Below are 25,048 nucleotides of genomic sequence, written 5' to 3' on the forward strand. Positions count from 1 at the left end.
ATATTTCTGTTAATGCCATGTTTTTAATTTCAAGGATTTTGAATAGAATATCTCTGCATTGCTATAAACATCTTTGCATTAAAAACCATGGGTAATCATAATCAATTCAGCCAAAAATGTTACAAACAAAATAAATATAGACATCAATAAATGAATTAATCACATACCAAGTAAAATAAAGACCCTAATTAACAGCATTTTGTATTTCATTTATCCAAGAGTGGCGGCTGAAGTTTATTTGTATGTGACAACTGCAAGGCATTTTAAAACCAGTATTTCCAGTTCTCCATTCATTATCAAATTTGGGTCTACATTGCCAGAGCAAAAAAGTTCCCTAATAATTGGACTTCTTAAACCCATTACATTGTTTAAAATATCCACAGAAGCAGACTATTACAAATGTACAGTATTATATTACATCTAACCTTCCTTTTCTTGTGCTTTAACAGCTGCTATTTCAGGCAGTGTAAACATTGCTTTGTTTATATTTAGCCTATCTGCAGTCTTCATTGGCTGAGAACATGGAAGGTATCAGGGATCTCTCTAAATGTAAATTTAAAGAGTAAATCCACTTTTGTTGACAAGAAAATCAACCCCCCTGGGAGATCTGTGTACATTGTAAGGATTTGAACAAACTTTGTTGCAGTTTCCTGCCTGTTTCTGCTCTGAAGAAAAAGCTGTTTGTTGCAGCATGTCCTTTCCAAACTGATCCCTGAATGGAAGGTTTGGGTTCATTGTAATAAGCTGGTGGGTTTTCTGTGTTGTAATCAGGAAAGGTGCAGTGTATGCATCCCTTAAGGAGTATTTCTCCAAAAATGAGATTCCTATTGCAAGGGATGCAAAAATTATACTTGTATCTTCATGCAGACTTCTGGGAAAATCAGTCAGCCAATCACAGAAGCAGGAAGTGACATTTCTGGGGCAATCCATACACCAACTATGTACAGAACACCTCCAGGCTGCCATACTGCATTTAATTTTTTGACAGATTTAGAACATTACAGCAGCTACAACTTTAAATGGAAAGGTAATTTTTTAAATAACATTAAATTACAAAAAAAGCTCATGCAACAATTATATATGTTATATTAACTTTTTAAAGTTGTTTTCAGGAGTATATTTGTATATTTTCAAGCTTCCACATTTGGCTGTTTGGCAGCACAAAAGATGGGTGGATAGTCAGGGTTTAGGAAACTTAAATAAATGCTGGATTCTTCCAGCAGCTTGTAATCATTATAGACGGCAATTACACAAATGCTGTGAAGTATAGAATTCATTATTTATGGCTCCTAGTTCTGAAGACATGATTAAACTACACTGTAGTGTAGCAGTGAAAAATGCAGATGAGCTAAATGTAAACAAAGCAGTGCACACACAGGCCTTAGCCTGTGTTGATAGTCCTCAAACAATAAGGAAAGCCAGGGGTCAAAGGTATTTAAAAACGTACTTTGTTGTCCTCAATAGTATTAAAAATGATCCTTTAAAGTGTTTGTTGATTTATATAAATTATAGTCTTGCTGTTTTGTTATGGCATTGAACCCCAATGACCTCCCCTACCCTTAAAAACTGCTAATAATATACCAAGCAAATATATAAATTGTCTGTCTTCTCTGTTCTTTTATTGTCACTTCAATGCTGTAAAACAAACTATGGTGCTTCTTTATGCAGTTACCAATTGCAGGCATACCCTGTTTACTAGCAGCTACACTGGATACCGGAAAATTGGACTTCATACTTACCGCAATTTTCCTTTCCTGTCGGCTCCATGTCAGCTCACAATGGGTTAATCCCATCCCCGTCCTCTCTAACAGGATAGTAACTCATAAATTTGGGCTTCCCAGAATCCCCACTGTTCCGTAACTAGAGGATTTCGAAATGGGTGGGAATCCATGTGCTGACATGGAGCCGACAGGAAAGGAAAATTGCGGTAAGTATGAAGTCCAATTTTCCGGTTTCCCTGTCAGCTCCATTTCAGCACACAATGGAAAATAACTCGCACAACCAGGGTGGGAATGCAGAAAATAGTTTATTCACATACAGCAGCGGAAGCAATAACACTCCGCCCAAAATCAACTGTAGTCAAAGCAGCTGGCTCCACACAATAGTGTGAGACAAACGTGTGAACCGAGGACCAAGTGGCCGCCTTGCAAATCGTCTCCAAAGAGACCCGACTGGCTGCGGCCCAGGACGTAGATATACTCCTTGTAGAATGAGCCGTAATAGCACTCGGCGTAGTCAACCCCTTAGCTTTATAGGCCAGATCAATGGTCTTCACCATCCATGAAGCAATGAGGCGACTTGAAGCTTTTGATCCCTTCTTCACCCCTGCTGGCACAATGAAGAGATGATCCGTGGATCTGATAGGGGACGTAGCATCAATATACGCCCGCAACGTACCACCCACATCCAGCCGATTCAGACGGTCACAATCGCCCGAGCAAAGCGTCGGGAGCACAATCTCCTGCTGACAGTGAAATTGGGATGCCACTTTCGGGACAAACCCAAACATGGGTACCAGAACCACACGATCAGTCATGAATGTGGTAAAGGGTTCTTTACAGCCTAGCGCGGCAAGTTCCGAGACCCGCTTAGCAGAAGTCACTGCAACCAAGAAGGCAGTCTTCAGGGTGAGTAACCAGAGAGAGGTATCAACCGCAACGGAGTCCGAGGCAAGGTAATCTAAAACCAACGGTAGGTCCCATTTGGGAAAGAGTAGTTTCCTAGGGGGTTTCAGCTGTATAACAGCCTTGAAGAATTGGGAAAGAAGCGGGGCTTGAAGACCTCTGGACCCCAGTAAAGGCTGAAATGGCCGACACCTGACCCTTACATTGCCAGTCGGATCCTGCCCTGGACAGATAGAACCTTTTCCGGTGGAAGCGTGACCACGCCAAGGTACGTATCCACCCTTGCGCCCAGATAGACCAGATCTTGAGTGGGATCCAGATGGCTCTTTTCCCGGTTTATGATCCACCCGAACGTCTCGAAGGTGGAGAGCACCAAAGCTAGATGGGAAAGGAGTCCTTCTCGACTCTGATTCAGCAGGGGGACGTCGTCCAGGTAGTGGAACACACAAATGCCTTTCCTGCGTATGAAGGCGATCAGGGACAGGAGCACTTTCGTGAAGGCCCTTGGAGACGAGGTGAGACCGAAAGGTAGGCAAACAAACTGGTAGTGCATCTTGGCTACTGAGAACCGCAGGTATTTTTGAAAGACGGAATGGACCGGAACATGGAAATAGGCGTCTCGCAAGTCGATGAAAACCATCCAATCCTCCGGCTGTATCACCTTCAGGATTGTCTGTAAGGACTCCATCTTGAAATGCTCCTTTTGCACATACCTGTTGAGGTAGGTTAGATTTATCACCGGCCTCCAGTCTCCTGACTTCTTTAGAACCAAGAAGAGAGTGGAATAGATGCCCGAAAAGCGTTCTTGATGAGGCACCGGAACAACAGCTTTTTGTTGCAGTAGGGTGTCCACAAAACCCTCAGACCCCACGGGAGATCTTACACTGGAGGCCCCTTCCGGCCGTATAGAACGCACCCCAGAGGGCCCAGGCGTAGGGTCAGCCTGTGGCCGTGAGCTTTGTGGAGGCTGAGACTTGAGGGCAAACTCCTTCAGGGAATCATCAAAGATCTTTTTCATCAAAGAGATTACTTGCAAGCTGTCGGTCTGCTTGTCCCTGGTTGCATCCAAGAAACATGATTCACATGCCGTCTTTCCTGGCAGCGCTGTGTTGGGACAAGCCCAACATCCAGTTGGAGGCGGTTGAGGGTGATGCCGACGGGTAGATGATCCGGAAGGACGTCGGTGGTCTCTGGCAGAGTCAGCCGGTTCGGCCCTATGCCTGGAACGTGATCCCTCTCCAGATGGGGATCTGTGCCTTGACGAAGATGAAGACCTCCGAGCACGCCGCGATGAGCGGGAGAGTTCACGAGAAGATCTGGATGGACTGAGACAGCAGAAGAAAAAGCTCTGAAAAAAGGCCCAAAATGTAAAAGAAATTTTTTTTTTTTTTTAAAGTTGGGAGCCGCCGCCTACCTTCTTTTAGAATGCTGGTCTTCTTGAGGGGTTGACTTTTCAAACGGCATGCTGAAAACACATACGAGTACCATTTAGGAACCACAAATGCTTAAGACCAGAAAGATCCCACTTCAGGGACAGAACATACCTGTAGTGCAGTATGAAGAGACAGTTGGGCAAGGCAGGCGCACAGAGTGGAAGCTCCAAGCAGCAGCAGCAGCCAACTTGCAGGGGATAGACTTTTTAAAATCCCCGCCAGAGTGGAAGCTCCGCCCACTCCGCGGCAAACCGCCGCTAATGCGCATGCGCCGGCCAGACGCCGGCACTTCCGCCCAGCCATGGAGCGCACAGCGTCTCCTGTGCGTTCCACACACACACCGCCGTGACACTCCGTCGACCTGCCTTGCAGACGAAACAGTCTAAAGGCTAAAACAGCAACGGCCATACCCCCGACCCTGTACCTGTCACAGGCGCGGTCGTCCCGGATACCAGCATCGGGATTACGCAGCCCTAGGCCGCTGGAATGGGCACAGTGCAACAACACCCCAGGGCACAGATGGGATGGACAGCAAGAGTTTTACTCCCGCAGGTAGGCAAACGGCTCCATCCTGTAGAAAGAGGGAAAAAAGAGGAACAGTGGGGATTCTGGGAAGCCCAAATTTATGCGTTACTATCCTGTTAGAGAGGAGGGGGATGGGATTAACCCATTGTGTGCTGACATGGAGCTGACAGGGAAAATACTGTATGTCTAGCTACTGAAACTGGCAATTTTATAGATTACTATATACTGACTACTGGGATAGTTTAAGAGACAGAAAAGCAGTTATCCTTTAGGGTAGACTGGCTCTCACTGAAAGCTGGGCCTGATATGTCTTATGAGGAATACAATTCTGTGACGACTCATTTTGTTCTGTTCCTATATTTCTTCTTTATCTACTAATCTAGTAAACAACAGTTCTTTTTTAACAGAGGGCTAAATAGATAGAGAAACTCATGTGAAAAAAAGACTAATAAATTACTTGTTGGTTAAAAAGAGAATGAAACATATTAGTATGGATTAGTTCATATTTACCACTATATTTTCCATTCATTGGGTATATCAATTATTCCTACTAGAAGAAATTACCAATGCTAGGAAAACCATTTTGTTATGGATATTATTATTTTAAAATGTTCTTAATTTTTATAATTTTTAGGTTACTGTGTTATTGTCATAGGCAAATATGGAATATGTGACAGTATGAATGTGTCAACATTACAGAGCTCTGTAACGTGCCCAGGGGGTGATCTGATGACTGTAAGGTCCTCTGACTACTCACAGAAAGCTGACCTCCATTCCTTTTCGGTATGTCTACAAAAAAACTTCAAATGCTGAAAACACTGACCTGACCTTATACATGGAAGTGCTTAATATAAAGGGGCCTAGCCTGCCCTGTGGATGTGACTAGTGACCTTTAGATCATAAGACACCATGCACCTTACCATGCATAAAATGAAAGTTGCTTACAGTTGCTTTAGCTCTTTGGACTGACAAGTTAAACAAACATGGTAAATCTGAACTGGTGTAAGCTTCCCTGATTTCTCATATTTCTGCTCCTTGGGGGTTGTGCTTACAGAAGTGACAAAGTAAAAAAAAATACAGTAACCAGTGAGAACTCACTTATAGCATAGCTTAATGTACCTGATTGGGTGATTTAGGCAACATAGGCAATTTGTTTCCACTAGCATTCATAAAATAGCCGCCATGATACACAGATATGTTTAATCTTACACTGTAATCTCAATAATTGTATCATGTTATTTACCCACAAATTAATATTCCACACTTCATTAAATTATGTTTACTTAATCAGTGTTGCCTGATGTGAGCATCTCAAGAGGTTATTGTTTACTTAATGAGTATGAAACTTCAAATGTGACTGTTTGAATGTATATACTTTACAATGAATCCACCCCATTTATAAACTGTAAAATTACCTAATGTTACCTGAATTACTATTTTAAGTTATGAACCGCTATATAAGCATTCACACTTACAGGTTTGAGATTCTAAGGATTCATTCATGAGATTTTTGAGCTCAACACAATAACAGAATTTATTGGTATATAGTATCAAGACTTAAATACAATGAACCAACAATCTATTTAACTACAACATACAAAGAAAAGATTTAAACATGCCAAATACCCAGACATTGGTATCTAACCGACAAACAGACATACAGTTAAGTGGGGGAAAGATTATATGTATAGTTACCCATTAATCGTCACATGAGGCCCCATCCTGGTGAAAAAGAGACCGAGCTGTTTTTTCCAGTCATTAATATAGCCCTTGTGTCCATAGAGATGCATGACAAGTCTCCCATTGGTTGCCTCCCAAGGCCTACTGGGGATTGGAGAGTTTGCAAGACCCTCTTTACAACTCCACACCCCTCTCTACGATTGGCCAGTCTACTTGTTATTAGATCAAAGGGTCTTGGCTCCTCATACACAGGATACTGAAGTTGCACCTCTATGGTAATTATCTGGACATGCCTGGGCTCAACAATGACCCTATTTGCAATTCATTGGGCCTGGCACTCCCCTCCACAGTGATAAGCACAACAAAGACTTTATTTCCCTACAAGCTATCAACACCTCAGGGGAAATATTTAAAACAAGAAATAAAACTATATACATATGTCTTATGAAGATTTGACATAAACTCATACGGTAACACTTATTACATATAGCACATATGTGATTACACATTACTTTCCCAGTGGTGCAGCAAATTTTATTAGACATGTTGAAATGGTAACTAACAACATATTACAATGCTATAGATGATTTTATGACAAGCCTCCAATTTATATATTACTAATGCTATTATAATGCTACCAACTGTATAATAGAATGTGTCAACATTTTAAATGGTTCTGGATTCTTATGTGTCAGAGCATTCCATTATTCGTCTCTTAGCCTGGAAGAATGTCATGTTCCAAATCAATACCTGCCTCTTCATCTAAACATTGGAATTCATAAACAAGTTTTATTGCAGTGGCATCAAAAGGATCTAAAACCCATAGCATAATTTCTGTTTAGTGCTCAGAAAGAACCAAGGAGGCTTGTTTAAATAAAATACAATACTGCAGGAGCATAAAGTAGAAATGTATTCTGAATTTATTAGCTCGAGCAACAAGTGTAATTAACTGCAGTCACAATGAAAATCCACATGCTATGCGGATGTACATTAATATTACATGGGATGGCAAACTAGTAGCATTCAAATCTACACCAAAGGGCACTAATTAATAACCCCATAGAGTTGTCACTGTTTGTGCAGACATTGGCACATAAATCAAAGGAACAGTGAAATTATTTTCTTGGGGCAAACAAAAACTGTTGGAAAGAATTTATGTTATTAGACAGCAGTTTTGTTCATTAACATAATCACAGTTACGAGTTTTAGTTTTGCTATCTTACTTATATTTTTATTTTACATACATATTTTTTTATTGCAACAGACTTATTAAATTGGATCCAGTTCCATCTCCCTTGTCTTTAATATATGTCCTAGACCACATGCAATCAAAATGTCTAATGATCCACAGCCCAAATACATTTTAATGTGCCTCAGACTCTGCCTTTAGTTAGGGTACTGGAAGGGTTATGGGACTAAGACCTTATCTATAAGAGTTAACATTATGTCCTTAAGTATTTTTTTTTCAATATTCCTTACCATAGGAATGGTAGTTATGAGCAGTTTGTTTCATATAAAACCCTCTGACTCACTTGAATATAAATCTGATTCTGAAGAGTCAGAACGAGTGGCTCACCCAGTAAAGCTGCTACCTTGTAACAGTAAGGTCATGGGTTTTATTCTGAAGAACGTCAACATTTTAATTCACCCTGGGCCATTAAAATACAAAATCGTAATTTACTTGATGGTTTGACATTTCAGGAGTCCTTATCTATTTTCTACAACCCAACCAATAAAAGCCTAAGGATTATGGAAGTGGTAGTTTAGTTACATTTTCTCTCTGAATAAAAAGTAAATATTATTACAAGGCACTTAAAAAAACCAATGGTGGGTGTTAGCAGAGCCTCACCTCATTCACTAATCACAGGAAAACCTCCCTTGCAAAGTGGACAGCCCATTTGCCTATAGTAAATAAACCCCAGTGACTCAAACTATCAAAACCAAAATCAGACAAGTATTAACCCCTTCATGACTGAGGCCTTTTTTTCTCATTTTTTTTGCACCCATGTTATATTCCACATTTAAGGCCTGAAAATTACTTAAAACCCCCAAACATTATATATTTCCTGAAAGCCAAGACCCCATAGAATAAAATGGTGGCAGTTGCAAATTTTTATGTTGCACGATATTAGCGCAACTCCTTATCAAACCCCCAAATTTAGTGAAGAATTTACTTAAATGCCCCAAAACACCATAAAATACCCATTTTTAAATAAAATATAAAAGATGAGGTCACAACGAGTAAATAGATACCTGACATGCCCAGGTTTAAAATTGTGTGTGTCCTTGAAACGGCAACAAAATTCAGTACCCCAAAAAGTCCATAGACACTTTAAACGCCCCTACAGGTCATCAGTTTAGAGATGCCCAAGCATTATTGCTCTCACTCCGGCTTCAGGAGCCCAGCACTGACAGCCCAGGAACCGGAAGTGATGCAATCTGCATCGCTCCCGGTCCCATAAAACGGGGAAGGGATCGACGAACGGAGGTTCGTTCATCTCCTCCCCAGCTTCCCCCTGACAATAGAGAAGCTGGTCCCGGGCCCGTAGGAGGGGCAACAGAACCCAGGAAACACGGCGGGGGTGTCGGGTGGGGAGGACCCCTTAACCCTGCCGTAGAAGCGATCGCCAGAATAACTTCTACCGTAAAAGCTGCTGGGAGTCTGTTTAAACAGCCCCGATGCCAGCGATGTACATTGTACGTCGTTGGTTGTGAAGGGGTTAAAAAAAGGTCAGCAGTTTCTATCTCCAAACTTCTCCTAGTACAGATCTTCTTTAAAGTGTATTTCCACTTTCACAGCCATAATGGGATAACACCTATATTATATTTGTTTCCATTCATGTAGCATAAGCTAAAAAAAAAAAAAAAAAAAAAAAGCTTCTTGCAGTTTAAATTGTTTTACTTAGGTTAGGGTTTTAAGGGTTATAATTTCTTCTAGGTTCTATTTCTTTGAAATGTTAGGAGGGGCTGTGAGGGGTCTAAGGTGGCTTGCCCAATGTATGTTAATGAAGCATATCAGATAAAAACAATCCTCAAATTTCAGTCCCAGGTCTTTCTATATGGACAGACCACTGTGAAAGGGCTAAGAATTTTTTTTAAAGGTATTTTTCATTATGCTGTGTGAATAGGAACACATAATTCACATATAAAGGGGTTTCCTCAAATTTGACTGCAAAAGTGGAAATACACTTTAATGTACTTCTGTCCAATTACAATTGATATTAAAATATTTTTAATTTAGTATGCTTTTCCTTTGGTGAGCACTCTTTTTTTATATACAGCACCCATAATTGTGCATTAATCTTAACTTCCACCAACAATCTTCATATTGATAAGTCTTATTTTATAACAAATACAATTATTACAGAACTATCACCTGTCCTGTGAATTAAAACATGCTTTAAAAGAGTAGCAGCTCTTTAACCATAGAAAGCAGAAACCTCTTTAACTTATTTTCCATTCTAGAAATTGATTGATTTATGCAGTTAGTTAAAACTTGTTATCACAAGTGTGATAATGAGTTCTGAAATGGACATGCAGTATGCTTACAACAATAAAGCTTTCTCCCTCCTACTGCTGCAATCACCAATAAATAAAATAACATAAATTAACAATATAAATGGAAGAATGGGACTCCCCTGAAAAGGCAGTGGCAGAGGAGGTAACTGGGGACTCTGGTAGAGACTCTATAGATTTCACTCATAAGAAACAGGTATAGCATAAGAAAAGGGTAAACCAAGTAACTCTGCTGCATCTGCCTAAACCTAAGATAGCATGTATAGTTGCTGCATTTATTTAGAACAGCTTCAAATAGCAAACAGTAATGTTCTTTGCCAAATAGCAAACAGAAATGTGAAATGTAAAATTAGATAAAGAGTTAGCTATTAAGCATGAATGCTAATGTATAGTAGGCCTGAAACTATTGTGGACAGCATGCACTGTAGTCTATCATTCAACAAATAAGTCTCCTTTTTGGGGCATTTCTGTGCCGGTACAATAAATAGTGGTCAGTGATAAAAAAAAAAAAAAAACTAATTATCTTTTTCTTCTGTTAAGATATCAATGCTTTTCAGCACGCTAACACATAATGTATATTTTATATTTTTTTAAACGTAATAATGAAAACATAAAAAAGACAAAAAATGCCAAATAATAGTTGAAAAACTATACCGTTGCTGACTTGAACTTCTTCTTGTATATGGCCGACCTTTTCTGTGAATTTCACATCAGGACTTGATACGGTCATAGCTGTCTGACCAGGAACAACTCCAGTTAACAACACTTCTACCCTCTCTTCAGTTCGGTTTCTTGCTTGGCAACTCACAACAGCTGAAAGAACACCCAAATATTTTTTAAGTATCTAGTCAACATTTTATGTTAAAAAACAAACATAAATTCTTGGAAGCACTGCTTCTTGAAATGAATAAGAAGTCTACCACAGCACATACACTATATTGCCAAAAGTATTAGGACGCCTGCCTTTACATGCACATGAACTTTAATGTCATCCCAGTTTTAGTCCGTAGGGTTCCATATTAAGTTGGCCCACCCTTTGCCGCTATCACGCAGCTTCATCTCTTCTGGGAAGGTGTCCACAAGGTTTAGCAGTGTGTATATGGGAATGTTTGATCATTCTTCCAGAAGCGCATTTGTGAGGTCAGCTACTGATGTTGGATGAGAAGGCCTGACTCGCAATCTCCGCTCTAATTCATCCCAATGGTGTTCTATCGGGTTAAGGTTAGGACTCTGTGTAGGCCAGTTAAGTTCCTCCACCCCAAACTCGCTCATCCATGTCTTTATGGACCTTGCTTTGTGCACTGGTGCGCAGTCATGTTGGAACAGTAAGGGGCCATCCCCAAACTGTTCACACAAAATTGGGAGCATGAAATTGTCCAAAATGTCTTGGTATGCTGATGCCTTAAGCGTTCCCTTCACTGGAACTAAGGGGCCAAGCCCTGAAAAACAACCCCGCACCATAATCCCCCCTCCACCAAACTTTACACTTGGCACAATGCAGTCAGGCAAGTACCATTCTCCTGGCAACCGCCAAACCCAGACACGTCCATCGGATTGCCAGACAGGGAAGCATGAATCGTCACTCCAGAGAACGCGTCTCCACTTCTTCATCACTTGGTGATGTAAGGCTTGGATGCAGCTGCTCGGCCATGGAAACCCATTCCATGAAGCTCTCTACACACTGTTGTTGTGCCAATCTGAAGGCCATATGGAGTTTGGAGGTCTGTAGCTATTAACTCTGCAGACAGTTGGCGACTTCTGTGCACTGTCCGCTTCAGCATGCGCTGACCCTGCTCTGTCATTTTACGTGGCCTACCATTTTGTGGCTCATGTGCTGTTGTTCCCAGTTGTTTCCACTTTGTTATAATACCACTAACAGTTGATCGTGGAATATTTAGTAGCAAGGATATGTCACGAAACACCTGAATCCAATGATTTTGAGGGGTGTCCCAATACTTTTGGCAATATAGTGTATATAGACATATAAGCAAAATAAACACATTGGGGGAATTTATCAAAATTGGAGCAGACAGAATCTGAAGCAGTTGCCCATGTCAACTAGACAGCTTTTATCCTCAGTTTGTTCAGTTAACCTTTGAAAATTAAACATAGAAACTGATTGGTTGCCATGGGCAACTACTCCAGATTCAGTCTGCTCCAGTTTTGATAAATTCTCCTCACTATGTTTTACAGGGAGGTTTTCCATATTGTTTGAACTAGCATGAATCTGTTTGGTATCATTAATTTTCTCCAGTTATTAACCTCCAAACAAAACTAATATAAGAGCACTGACCTGCTGCATTGATGGAAATCACCTTTCCAGTGACATGATAGAAGAGTGCCAGAGAAAAGTTTTCTACCTCATGGACCCTGTAAATACTTGATATCTACAGTATCTCACAACTTTTCCACTCATAGCTTCTCATAGTTCTAGGAGAGGAAGTTTTCCTCTTGCTTATAATTGGCACTCAACAGTAAAAAACTTTGTCTGAGAATAGTTACTAAACTCCTTTTAGGCAGATATAAGGGTACCCAAAGACATGATCCAAATGGCCTACCTCAACAGGCTTGGGTAGCAATTGCTATCTTCTATAGCGACTTCCACATCTGATTAGATACCTTTATTATTCTGAGTAGGAAAAGTTTTGGATTGAATACTCCTAGATAATTGCAACAATAGCTCTAGATATGGAAGGCTTTGGGCACATGAGTCTGTTCAATACATATTAATTCAGGATACTAGCTTATAAATGTCTGTGCATGTTCCTTTTAAAATAATATTTTGGCATGAGGATAGATTGTGCATGCTTATGATTGTGCTTGCTTGTATAACACCACAAGCTATACAGGATAAAACTAGAGAAATAGGAAAACTCATATCCGTGACCTTAAAGACAGGCTTCATTTATAAAAAAGTTTTCTAATCCTTACGTACAACCAATTCGAATTACATAGAAATACATATAAAAATATATTTTATCAGCCAAATGATTTGCATTCCTGTCTATTAAGTCCTGATATTTGCACACCTCTGCCACACAATACATTTCGGGAGAATACATAATTTTTTATCTAACAATTAATTAATGCAGCATGTGTCATCTCTCTGTGTCCAACCCTGCTAATTAGGTAGTGAAGAAGCAGCAGCTGGGTGAGGAAATTTTATATTTCTATATACTGTATGTTTCTACATCCTCACGAGAGGCCAAAAACTGCAGCTCCCATACTTTTCTCATGACAAAGTCACTTTAAACTCTGCCTTACAGACGTAGACAAATTTGTTGGTACCCTTCCCTGAAAAAAGAATGACCCTTAATTTTCTCTAAAATAACTTGAAACTAACAGAAGTAATTGGAATCCATCATTGTTTATTCTATTTTTTTGTAATATAAATATTATGTATACATATATTATACAATATAAATATTACTCCAGGATTCCTTGATAGTCTTGAGATTTATTGTGCCCATACATACCCAAGGTAACCTGTGTCAGATGCAGCATAGCAGCACCAAAACATAACTGACCCTCCATGTTTCACAGTAGGTTCAGTGTTCTTATTTTTTTCATCTGTGAACATATGAGTTGATGTGACTTGCCAAAAAGCTTGATTTTTGTCTCATGTACCTTGGAGTTCAGCTTGTATCATTTGGGAAGTTTTCCTTGGCACTTTGTCTACCATTTATACTCTCTTTGTGTTTACTCTGGGGTCGATTTTCCTCTTGCAGCCATATCCAGGGAGGTTGGCTACACTCCCTTGGACCTTACACTTCTTATTGATATTTGCACTGTAGTGTCAGGGACATTAGGCTGCTTGGATAAGGTCTTATAGCATTTACCTTTGACATGCTGGTCTATAATTTCCATTCTGATCCCCTCAGACAACTCTCTTCTTTGCTTTTGCACTGTTAAGTGTAGCACACATATTATTCCTAACAGCAGAGTACTACTCATGCCCTGACTAACTGATTACAGGATCAAAGACCAGTGTGCGTGTGTGACACTAATAACAGAAAACAGTTTGTTTAAAATATCTTCATGATCCAGTTATCTTTTTTAGGGGTATTAACAGGTCTGTCTAGGCCCTCTTCGAATGTCTGTGTGGAATTAGAAACTATTAATCCCTTTTCATCATTTAATTTCTTTACTCTATGACATATCATATAAGAGACAATTGCTTTTAAGCTCATCACTTTCCAGCGGTGTTGTTTCAAGGAGTTGTAATGGTACCAACAAATGTATCCCCATCTTTATGCTTTATCTCTGAGAAACAGAACAGGTTGATCTGGAGAGTTTCTGGAATTAGGCAGAACGGCTTAATTATCTCTAGGTATTGTTTCGGAAAAGTATAGTCTATTTAAAAGGCAACTCCAGCCAAAACTGTACTTTGTTTTTTATTGAGTAGAGCCATGAATGGTTAGGGTCAGGTTAAAATCTGTCAAGTTTTAATTGGAATCTGGGCTACTATTGGGAACATTTCCATTGCTTGCTGTCAGTATATGTAGTGAATGGACATCCAGGGGACACAGACAAATGCAAAACACATTTTAGTTGATTGAGGGATAGTTACAATTTCTGACAGTGTTTTTCTGCCGCCTATGTGTTCAATTTTTGAAGACCATCATGCTTCCATTTCTTACAAGGATGATAGGGTCTGCAAATGAATGTCCCCCCAAAAGGGGTCACACACAGAAATAAAAACCTCACATAATTTTGTATTCTTCTTTATTTTGTGCCCTCAGATTTCCAGTATTGTAATGCTTATTGTTTATAACTAATGCAACCACAATAATATATTGTCAGTTATATTTTCAGTTCATGTCAAAATTATGAAGTTTTGCCTTCCAGAATGAAGAACATTTTATTTTACTGGAACACAAGGGCAGAATGGTACTGACAACTGAATAGAGACTAATAGGACAGTAAAACAAAAAATACTAAAGGTCAATCCTCTGTCAAAGTATTATGTCATTAAAATGACATTTTAATGTCTCTATTTTGTGTAAATAGTGTACCTAGTTTAGAACATGGTGCAAAAGTCTGTAACTTGTGATAAGAGTAACTACCTGAGCCTACATGTCTCTTGCTTGGGACATGCCACATTTATATTTCTCACAGCATGTTTTGCCCCCAGATATTAAGTCTATTTGCTATGAGATCTATATGCACAATGACACCAAAATATGCTGTTATCAAGCTTAACCTAAAAAAATTGAAGCCAATTTAACCAAATATATATTGAAGATTATTAGTCCTTGGATGTAGTGACTACACTTGTATCCTTTTTTCAGTCTTTCTTTCCTTTACTTTCACCTGATGATCCTGCCAGTAACACACTTTTTGTTCCTGGGTGACAACTCTTACTCACTGTACTGGTTCTGTGGAGGAGCAGCCTTGTTGTCCTATGACTATATGGGGGGAGGGATTCTGTAGTCCACAGAGAGAATTGGAAACAATGCTAACTGATTGCAGTCAGCACAGATAGATAGAAGAGGAAGTTATCAGCTCACGTGATTTCTGGCAGGATCAACAGAAATTTGTGTGCACTTAATGAAAAGATAAGAGATAACACTTTCAATGAAGAACCATAGCAAGATAGAAAATAATAATGCATCATGCTCATACAGGGAAAAGCCCAAAACTTACCATAGGCACAGACCTGGAGAGCATTCTGCAGCAAACAAGCACAGTACCAGAGTACTGGAGAGTGCCAATGAACCCAGTGAACATTTTACATTAAAGGAATCATTTATCTTCTCCATTGGCCTATTACCAATAGACTCTTTAGGTCAGAGGTGTCAAACTCAATTTAATCGTGTGCCGCATCAACATTATGATTGCCCTCAAAGGTATCTGTAAGACTATATAAATGTATCTAATCTTTATCATAATTGCCTCTGCATCTGATTTTCACTGGTTTTAGTAATAACTTAATACCTAGATCTGAAAGTAGAAGTCTAGGAAATGGCCTGGAGGGCTGGATTCGGCCCCTGGGCCTTAAGTTTGACACATGTGCTTTAGGGGATTTGATCATGCCAGATGCTGCATCATGGCCCTGGACCTGTACACCACTCTGTGGTTTACATACTAGTGCACTAGGTGTCTGTGAAGCACTACAAGCAGAGGTTATGTTAAACATGAAAATTGGAAAAACAACAGTGTGGGGTTCCCCCAAATTCCTACCAGGTAGGAATTTGAGGGGGGCCAAATGCCAAAAAAAGTGTGCAGCCCCGCAAATTTATACCATACCCTTTAGGTTGGGGGAGAGCTAAAATGGTAGAAACGTCAATTTTAAAGTTAAGGTCTGCTTTAAACTAGGACAGAGGGGGGAAGGGGGGAAGAGATTTAGAATATAATGGGGCAAATAGGTCAGACAGGGGTTAGACACTAATGACGGGTAGAATAGGGGAAAATAAGGGAAGGGCTATGGCAGTGGATAAGGAGATTCCCATGTTACAAACAAACATTGGCAATTACAATACTGGTTATACTACAAAAAAATATGGTTATTACAAAAATGCAGCAATAGATTAAAGTGTTTTTTCACCAATACCAGAAGTCTGCCAAGCAAAATATGAGAGTTCACATTCTATATAGGAGAGCCCTATATTTAATTGGTATGCTCAATCTTGGCTTTGTTTTTCACATGACTGGGCTGTTAGTATTCCTGACTGTGCTCACTTTTGGAGAGACAGGGTAAAAAGCGGTGACATCTCCCTCTATGTGACAACTGATATACGTGATCGTGAAAGAGGACCTTGTTGATGGAGAGTGTGCTGGTGCTGAGGCATTATGGATGAGGATATATGTGGGTTATGCATACTGCAAATGTAATTATTGGAATTTGTTACAGGCCCTAGTATTAATGAGGAGGTAGATAAACTGCTCCTTACTTATATAGAAAGGGTTCAAGTGCTGAAACAGTGGAAATAATGGCAAATTTTAACGACCCTGCAATTGACTGGTGTTACAGCACTCCTGCAACAGTAAAAGGGCAGACATTTATAAACTGATTACAATTTTATGAGACAATGTTCTGATAAAGTCTATAAAAGGCACAACTAGAAATTATGTTTTGCTGGATTCGTTAATCTCAAACAATGTGAAGCTGATTACAGATATTTGTATGAAAATTCTGGGTAGCAGTGACCATAATATGATTTAATTACATTTAAGTTATAAACATACAGCACATACTGGAAAGATAAAACACTTATTTTTAGTGTTATTAATTTTTGCCTTCCTTTGGATCAACTGTGAGTATATGGTTCTATTTATGGAGGTTTTCTATTTATTGTTTTCTCTATTGGCTGAACTCAATGCAGTCGTGTCTTTTTTTCAAACTAACTATGTAACTATGGTCTGTGATAACAAACAAAATAAATAAATAATAAAACCACAATGATACTAAAAATCCTAATCTACGCATCCTTTTCTCTTTTGCTTAGCCATGATTCTCTCAGTTATGTTATAAAAGCCCAAGATCACAAGATCTATGCATATCTGTATCTCCATGCATTAACAGATTTAAATTCCCTCTCCATTGGGATGAATACCACATCACCTGAAGTGGGTCAGAAGCATTTAGGTTTTCTTAGTGATAGTTTACATATTAGAGTGATATTTATAGTATAACGTTTAACCCTTCTGCTCCCAGGCCCTGCACTCCACTTTGAACTTCAACTGGCATTTTTGAAATTTTTTACCGTTTTTATTTTCAACTGCAGCTTTCAGAGCTAGTAAAATACTCCAAATCATACATTTTATGAAAGCACAGGACCAGTAGAATAAAACATGCTAATTGCTACTAATTTTGTAGGTCCCAAGACAGTTGCACAAATGTCTATCAAATCAATATTTTCTATACAAATACACTAATATAATTATCAGTGAACACAAAAAAACATAATTTACAAGATCCCTACTAAATCTAAAAGCTAAAACTGTATTGAGTTAATAAATAAATTGTACATTTTAAATTGCGCCTTTTTACAAAACGGTAAAAACAAAGCTGCCCAAAACTGTAAATAAATAACTTATGCTAAAATCCTGGAGGTTAGCCTCACATTTGTTGTGGTAACACTTGATCTGCAGTGCTGTTTGTGCACTGCATTGGTGTGTGTTGCAATAAAATAACACAGGCATACATTTAACTGCAATGCAGAATACTACAGTGCACAGCAATGCATTGCAATGCTTTGCCATGTGCTGCCATGCAGTTGAACTTATTTTTTAAGATGTAAAAAAAGAAGGAATCAAGCACTGAGATGTGTTCTAACAACACACAGCAGCACATGTGCATAATATACACCAAATTATGGTGCACACGGTTGCATGTCGTGTGTGTATTGCTTTTTAACTATTTGTTACATTTTGTTTACATTTTGATTATTATTATTATCATCATCATCATTATTATTTTACATTATCAAAAGGGTGCGTTAAAGAAATATCAGAGGTCTGTTTATTCCCTTTTCAAAAAAGAAAAAGGGATTGAGTCCTTAATCTCCTTTTTTGCAGCCCCAGCACTCAATGAACAGGAATTACTTAGTACAGAGGCTTCCTGTTCATTCACAAACTGAGGAAATAGTATGATTATTATCTCCCCAGGTATGAATGGACAGGAAGTGACATGTGCAGAGCACCTCCTATCCATTTGTAAACTGTAGAGACAGTAAGTTTTTACTATGTGCCCAGACATGAATGAACAAAAAGTGACGTATACTATCTCCTCAGTTGTGAATAAACACTGGAGTGATCAGTATTGAGAAGGATGTCTCATATTTGCTGATCCTGTGATCAGCATCCTGAAGTGCTCAGCCCCCCTCTCATCTGTCACTGCATCTCTCTTCTCTCCACAGCTCTCTCCTCCCCATAGGGCACCAGCTGCATGCTCCGGTCTGTGTCCTCTCTGATCTCTGCTGTCTCTGCCGATACATGTGGGAGAGAGCAGTGGGGATCGGAGGGGACACAGGAGGACATGCAGGATACAGACTGCCAGTGCCCAGTGGGGATGATCAAGTGGCAGCGGTAGAGGGGTGGGGTGTGTGTGTGGATGATTTAAAATGGATAGCAGCAGCTGATGACAGCTATTCATTTACACAGAAGAGTCATGGGGACCCTTCTGTTATAAGCTTATGGTTGCAGAAGTGACTAGGAGCTTATAGCAGAAGGTTGAATGCAGCTGACGTTAGGCATACTGAGATGACCAGTTGGGAATATTTTTGTTCCAGTATATGCCCAAAGTAATTCACAGGGACAGAGTTAAAGGTTAGCTCAAATGCTAGGTACATAGTAAGAACTGGATGTTAGGGTTGATATTACATTTCATGCCTACGTCAGGCTAGCATTCATATTGCTGCTGGCAACTTATTAACAACAAGATTGCTAACATAAACGCACAGCTGCTTCCGTGTTGTTGCTCCCTCACTGGCTGAAATACTGCAAAATCTTGCTTACCAGCAAGGAAGCAGTAGCAGAGAGATATAATCGCTACTCTGACATGGTCTTTAAGGTACAGTTTGAGAAAGGTGGAAGATTAAGAACATTTTTAGTAGCACTGTTTTGCTTAGACATGTTTTCTGTGCTAAGAGTCTCTTGCTGAGAAATCCTGCTTAGACTCTGCATTGTGAAGAGTGTAAATCTCTGTTAAAAATGCTCCTGAAAATATTTTAGCAGCTGTTTTTATAGCTGGTATGTCAGGTCTCATTAAAGCTTAATAGAAGTTAGTAAAAAACAAAGTGCTTTCAGCAATGCTTGGGGCAAGGTAACATGGGAACCCTCACTGGTTGTCACAGCTTACAAACTCTTCACTGAACTGATTATTGCTGTATCATCAATGTAGATATTATTAGAAAATCCTTTGGATTTTAGGAATCATGCAGCCTTCCTTGAAAGAAATCAGGCTTGCAGGCATGTGAGTACCTAGAAACTCAGCATGAAATACTTGGTGCAGCAGTTACTGTCAAGTGTTCGATATATAAGCCTCATTTGAATGCAAGTCAGACCTTCCACAAAAGTCTCACAAAAGTGTTCGCAGGCTGGGGCCTAATAGTAAAAAAAGCCCACCGATTTTGACAATGGGAACCGCATTATAAGTCATATAAAACATTATAAAATGGCATATAGATAATTTCTAAGATGGCCTTTTTCAAAGTCCATACGGTCATGCAAATAATGTTAGCTAATCATTGTCCTTGTACTGTAAGGATGTCTGGGACAAGATTCTAATGTTAGATACATCACTAAACAATTAAGAATAATGGTGGATTGTTAACATTTTCCACACAACTAAATAAAACTTTGCTAGAAAGTTGAACATAATAGATTTTAAAAGAAAACATTGAATGTAGAAGGGAAATTACTGCTTTTTTAAACTTTTAAAATTCAATCTGTAACTTGAACTCTGATCTACATATTTTTCAGTTAAACTGAAATACTATAGTTTTAGCTGCTGTGTGACACTGCAGCTGTCACACGCTAGCTCTATAGCAAGAAAACTGTGCGATCACAAAACGCTAATTGCTCAACTCACAGCTTCTTCCTGCAGTGAGCAGTGATTGTCATTCACCTCTTCCCACAGGGATTCCACCTTTCCCTTTCTCTGTTCCTCCATTGCTCACTGGAAGGACAGGCAGGGGAGGAGTGGGCACAGCTGGCTCTGGCTATAGAGAGGCAGAGCCAACTGTCAATCAAGCAGTGGGGTGGATGCTGACAATATTGTTAGGTTTTTTTCCTGGCTGCTCTGCACTGTCAGCATATAGTAAGAAATATGCCTGCTAGATCCTGACTTGTAAATGTACTCCTGTGATCCAAGAGAACTAAATTCAAAAAGGTTTGGTTATAGTTCTCTTCTAAGTAAACAAATTCCTCTATGCAAGCACAATAAATGCATGAGTTAAAAGCTAAAAAGCCAAACCGTTTATTTTGGATAGAGGTAGGAATAGTTAAGACCCTGGTAAGATTTGGTTTTGCTCTCTGTGATTCCCCTTCACTTCCTTTCCCAATGACGCAAGGGAAGTAAGAGAAAAATTCTCCAAAGTTAGGGGAAATCCCTTTTTAGATAGCTGTCACTGAAACAGATGCCCCCATCAAAAGATTTCTTCTCACAACTCTAAAAGTTGGGATTTCTCATCAATCTCTGTACTGGAGATAATTGTAACCATGGCAGATAGAGAGGGTGATTTTCCCCTGTGGGTTTACAGGAGCATTAAAAACCTGATGGGGGAGGGGGTTAACATTTCCATACTCTTCCAAAACAAAAAAAGATTTTTTTCTTAAAATACAAGGGAATACACATTTTTGCTTCTTGATTTTTTTTCATCAAGACATGTTATTGCTAAAAAAAAAACCTAATTAATTAAAGCTTTGCCGAATTTTACACATTCTTAGATCATTAAGCTGTTCACAAGTGATTACAGACCAGGTAATCAGCAGGAGATAACTTTTCACAGAAAGTAACAATCACTGTGATCTGTCTTTAATAATGTGCATTTTATTAATAAACATGCAAGATTTGCATATTCAGGAGTTTATTGTTTATGTGCATCACATGATGAAACAAATTCCTGCTTGATATTTACCATTTTGAGCAACCCACTTTAATTTTGCAACAGATTAAATTAAATCATGTTTGAACAGAGTTAGATTATCTCATATATCTTACTACCTATAAAAACAAGAATTCAATCTTGGAACTGTGATCTGTATTGTTAGCTCTCGATGTTCAGCAAAATGTATTAATACCTCTAGTGTCCTCCTCTTCAGTCTACAGCAGGCATATCAAACTGGTGTTTTCTGGGCCTTATGTTGCCCTCTTCCTACTTCTCTGTGCCAGTGGTTTACAAATTAAAAAAAAAAAAAATAATGCACCCCAGCTGTCACCTAGGTTCTAAATGAACTTCCTTAATTTTGCAGTTAAATGCTTCAGCATTTTTGCCACTTTCTCAGAGAGTAAAAAGTGTAGGTTGCAATTTTTACTATAATGTTAAGTTACAAAGTGCCTTCATTTTTTTCTTTCATGAGGTAGGTAAACATATTGCAGCCCACAGTAGACATAATGTGCCCCCCAGGAGATTTAGTCCTTGCAATTCAGCCCATGGTTTTATCTCAAATTGTGATGTTTGATCCACACCTAACCACTGCTATCATTTCCAACAGTATTTAGAAGAACAAGTACACTGAGGGTAAGGAAATTCAAAACCACATACCAGTTCTTTCCGGTCCAAACACCATTTTGTTTCATTATTCGGATCTTTCAGAATTTCGTTTTGGTTTCGGATGGGGTTTTCTGATTGGCCAGAAAACAGTGACGTGTCCGATTTAGTTTAATTTTGATTAATTTTGATGTATCTGAATGTCCGAATTTACAAAATTTCATCTGAATTTGCATTTTTGTCTGAATCTGGCCCTCTCTGCTTCTTTTGCTATTAACTAAAATGTAAAAATGCATAAATGCTTTGGAATATATATATATAGATAAAGATACCTGGACTTGATTTTGATGGCTGAGCTTCTGGAATTCCATGAACTGGGTAAATCCATCGGATACCAGAAATAGCTCCATCTTCAGTTTTTGATATGCTGCAAATAAAATGATGACTATTTTAATATTTAATCTGAAACATTTAGGGGAAAAAACACACTTACAGATTTAATCTTGTAAATGACAGTGTCTACTCTAAATGTATTTTAAATTTTTCATATTTCATTTGGGCATATTTTGGAATGTGTAAATTATATTACCATACAATAATTAATTGTTCATTTAAAAAAAGAAATAACAAAGTTCACATTGCTGTAACTCTTAATAAATATAGATAGCATACCCTTTGTTGAACTCACTACAGTAAACTGTATTGCTCGGGTGCAAAGGGATGCATTACATCTTTTAACAGTCTGTAGGTGCAGAAAGAGGCTTACCTACACTCCAGGAATCAGCGCTCCAAATAGGGTGCTTTCTCAGGCTCATATTGTGAATCCAAGAACAGACAGAACAGAGCTGAATGAAATACCTTGATGCATTTTTTAAATATCCACTTAATCAGAGAGTACAAACACCAGTGGACAGTGCTAGTTATAAAATTTCAATAGATATTTAAATTAATGACTCACAGATAGTTAATTATCAACTCCTACAACTTGCCACATGTATCAGAGCACTAGAAATGTTGCTAAACATTAATAGCAGCAATACAAAATAATTGCACCATGCAGATAACATTTGTGTTTGACCATCTACAGAATGTTAGTATGAAACAAATTATTAATGTATTTGAGCATTTTATTATTTGTCATTTTTCAGACTGTTTTCTAATCAGGGAGTTTTCTATAAGTAGGACATTCTTAACCACCTCCCGGCCAGCCGTTGTTTAAAAAATGGCCCTCCTGTAGCTCTCTAGATCTGAGCGGGCATCTTAAGCTGTCCGCTCAGCCATGCCCCTGCGCGCGGGCGGGAAAAGCCCAAAATGTAAAAACAGGTGCTCCAGCGCTGACTCCTCTGTCCTCTTCTCCTCTGATGTCCCACGTAGTCTGTGCGGGTGCACGCTGCTCCATATACTTACCTTGTGTCTCTCCTCGTCTCCCGGCCGAACATCTGAACTGCAAGGTTTTAAAAAAAATGTTTTTGCATATATCTACTGCTTACTAGCAGTAGATATATGCAAAAACTGCTGAGGGTTTAATAACCCTTTAATGATCGGGTGACAGCCGCTGCATTTGAATATGTGCTCCATATGTGATACAATTACATGCAGTTAGGAAGCAATCACTATCCCTGGACGCACAATAGAGAGGGTTACCCACTCTATTTGTTCTGGTGACCAGTGTCACTGGGATTGAAATTAAGGAAAAATACTATGACAACTAAGAGAAGATTGACCTTGCTTTAACCATTCCCTACTTTATTCAAATAAAAAAAAAGAAAGGTTTAGACAATTTAAATTATATTTGACCCCTTTCTACCAACCAGCCTCTACCTGAGACAAGGGTTTCACTGATCCTTCCTCTTTCCTGTGTTAGGGGAGAACTTATATAACAGTTGAAAGCTACTTGCCTTTTTAGTTCTGTACTTAAATCTTCAAAATTGTTGTGGTCCCAGTTGTTTCCATTTGCTTTTACCATGTGTACAACTAATAAAGCCTCATAAAGTTTCATTGTATCAGGTGCAAATAGTACTGGTATATCAAGCTTCTCCTTTGGACCTAAAGGAATCCCTATGGAACACATATAAATATGGAAAATTCAAAACCAGAGAAATAGCATTATAAGAAATTATAAATGTACAAAGTAAAATATTTAATATCTTTAATTTCTGAAGCATATACTGGGGGTTGTATTCCAAAGTGTTAATTGATGCATTACCCTCATTTTATTGCAGGTCAGTTCAATAAAGGCAAATATCACTGATCTTTAAAGCAAGTAAAATTGTAAATATTTAGGTATGATCTGATTCCAAGTCTGGTTGTACTCAAATAGTACATACAGCATTCAAAGTCCATACTTTAGCAACATATGAATAAGTACTGTACTGATATTGCAGATTAATTATTTTGAAGGTGACCAAGATGATCAAAACAGCACTAATAATGAGGTAACCATCTTCATTACTGCTCTAATTCAGTCATATACCCTAGCTCATCAATGCAGCGCAAAAGCTGTTTTCATGACAATATAAGACCTCAAAAAAAAATATTGTATGTGATCAGTAAAAGAAAAAAATAAACATATAAGCTCTGCTCTCATAAAAAAGATAAAAAGATATACAGGGTTATTCACAAACGGGGGAAACGTTTGGAGAAGGCAGGAGAAGTAAACAATCGAGGACAGCATACAGTTGTGTGAAAACGTGTTGGCCCCCTTCCTGATTTTTTTTGGCACACTTTAATGTTTCAGATCATCAAACAAATTTAAATATTAGTCAAAGATAACACAAGTAAACACAACATGCAGTTTTTAAAGGAAGGTTTTTATTATTAAGAGAAAAATAAATCCAAACCCACATGGCCCTGTGTGAAAAAGTGTTTGCCCCCTAAACCTGATTTCTTGATTGCGAACAGGTGTGGCAGTAATCAGGCCCGGGTGTGGCTAGAGAAATTGAACTCAGGTGTGATAAACCAGAGTTAAGTTATGTTTTAACGGGGGGGGCACACCTTTCACACAGGGCCATGTGGGTTTGGATTTTGTTTTCCCTTAATAATAAAAACCTTCCTTTAAAAACTGCTTGTTGTGTTTACTTGTGTATCATCATGATTCTGATTAAGGGGGCTTGCC

The 25,048-nt window shown here is 38.8% G+C and overlaps 2 protein-coding genes across 2 annotated transcripts in view; both read right to left on the minus strand.

The window, feature by feature from the left end:
* LOC108795814 (cilia- and flagella-associated protein 47-like) overlaps nt 1–13,645 on the minus strand; it is a 41,938-nt gene extending 28,293 nt beyond the window's left edge. The window contains exons 1-2 of the mRNA XM_018567120.1: nt 13,618–13,645; nt 10,433–10,591 (exon numbers count right to left, since the gene is read on the minus strand). Of these exons, the coding sequence (XP_018422622.1) occupies nt 10,433–10,591; nt 13,618–13,645 (187 nt within the window). The remainder of the gene's footprint in view (nt 1–10,432; nt 10,592–13,617) is intronic.
* A 6,885-nt stretch (nt 13,646–20,530) lies between these two features.
* LOC108795815 (cilia- and flagella-associated protein 47-like) overlaps nt 20,531–25,048 on the minus strand; it is a 111,760-nt gene continuing 107,242 nt past the window's right edge. The window contains exons 16-18 of the mRNA XM_018567121.1: nt 23,832–23,991; nt 22,266–22,360; nt 20,531–20,649 (exon numbers count right to left, since the gene is read on the minus strand). Of these exons, the coding sequence (XP_018422623.1) occupies nt 20,531–20,649; nt 22,266–22,360; nt 23,832–23,991 (374 nt within the window). The remainder of the gene's footprint in view (nt 20,650–22,265; nt 22,361–23,831; nt 23,992–25,048) is intronic.

Source organism: Nanorana parkeri, unplaced genomic scaffold (assembly GCF_000935625.1).
Source record: "Nanorana parkeri isolate BGI_ZX_2015 unplaced genomic scaffold, ASM93562v1 scaffold1010, whole genome shotgun sequence".
In the NCBI taxonomy this organism is placed as follows: Eukaryota; Metazoa; Chordata; class Amphibia; order Anura; family Dicroglossidae; genus Nanorana; species Nanorana parkeri.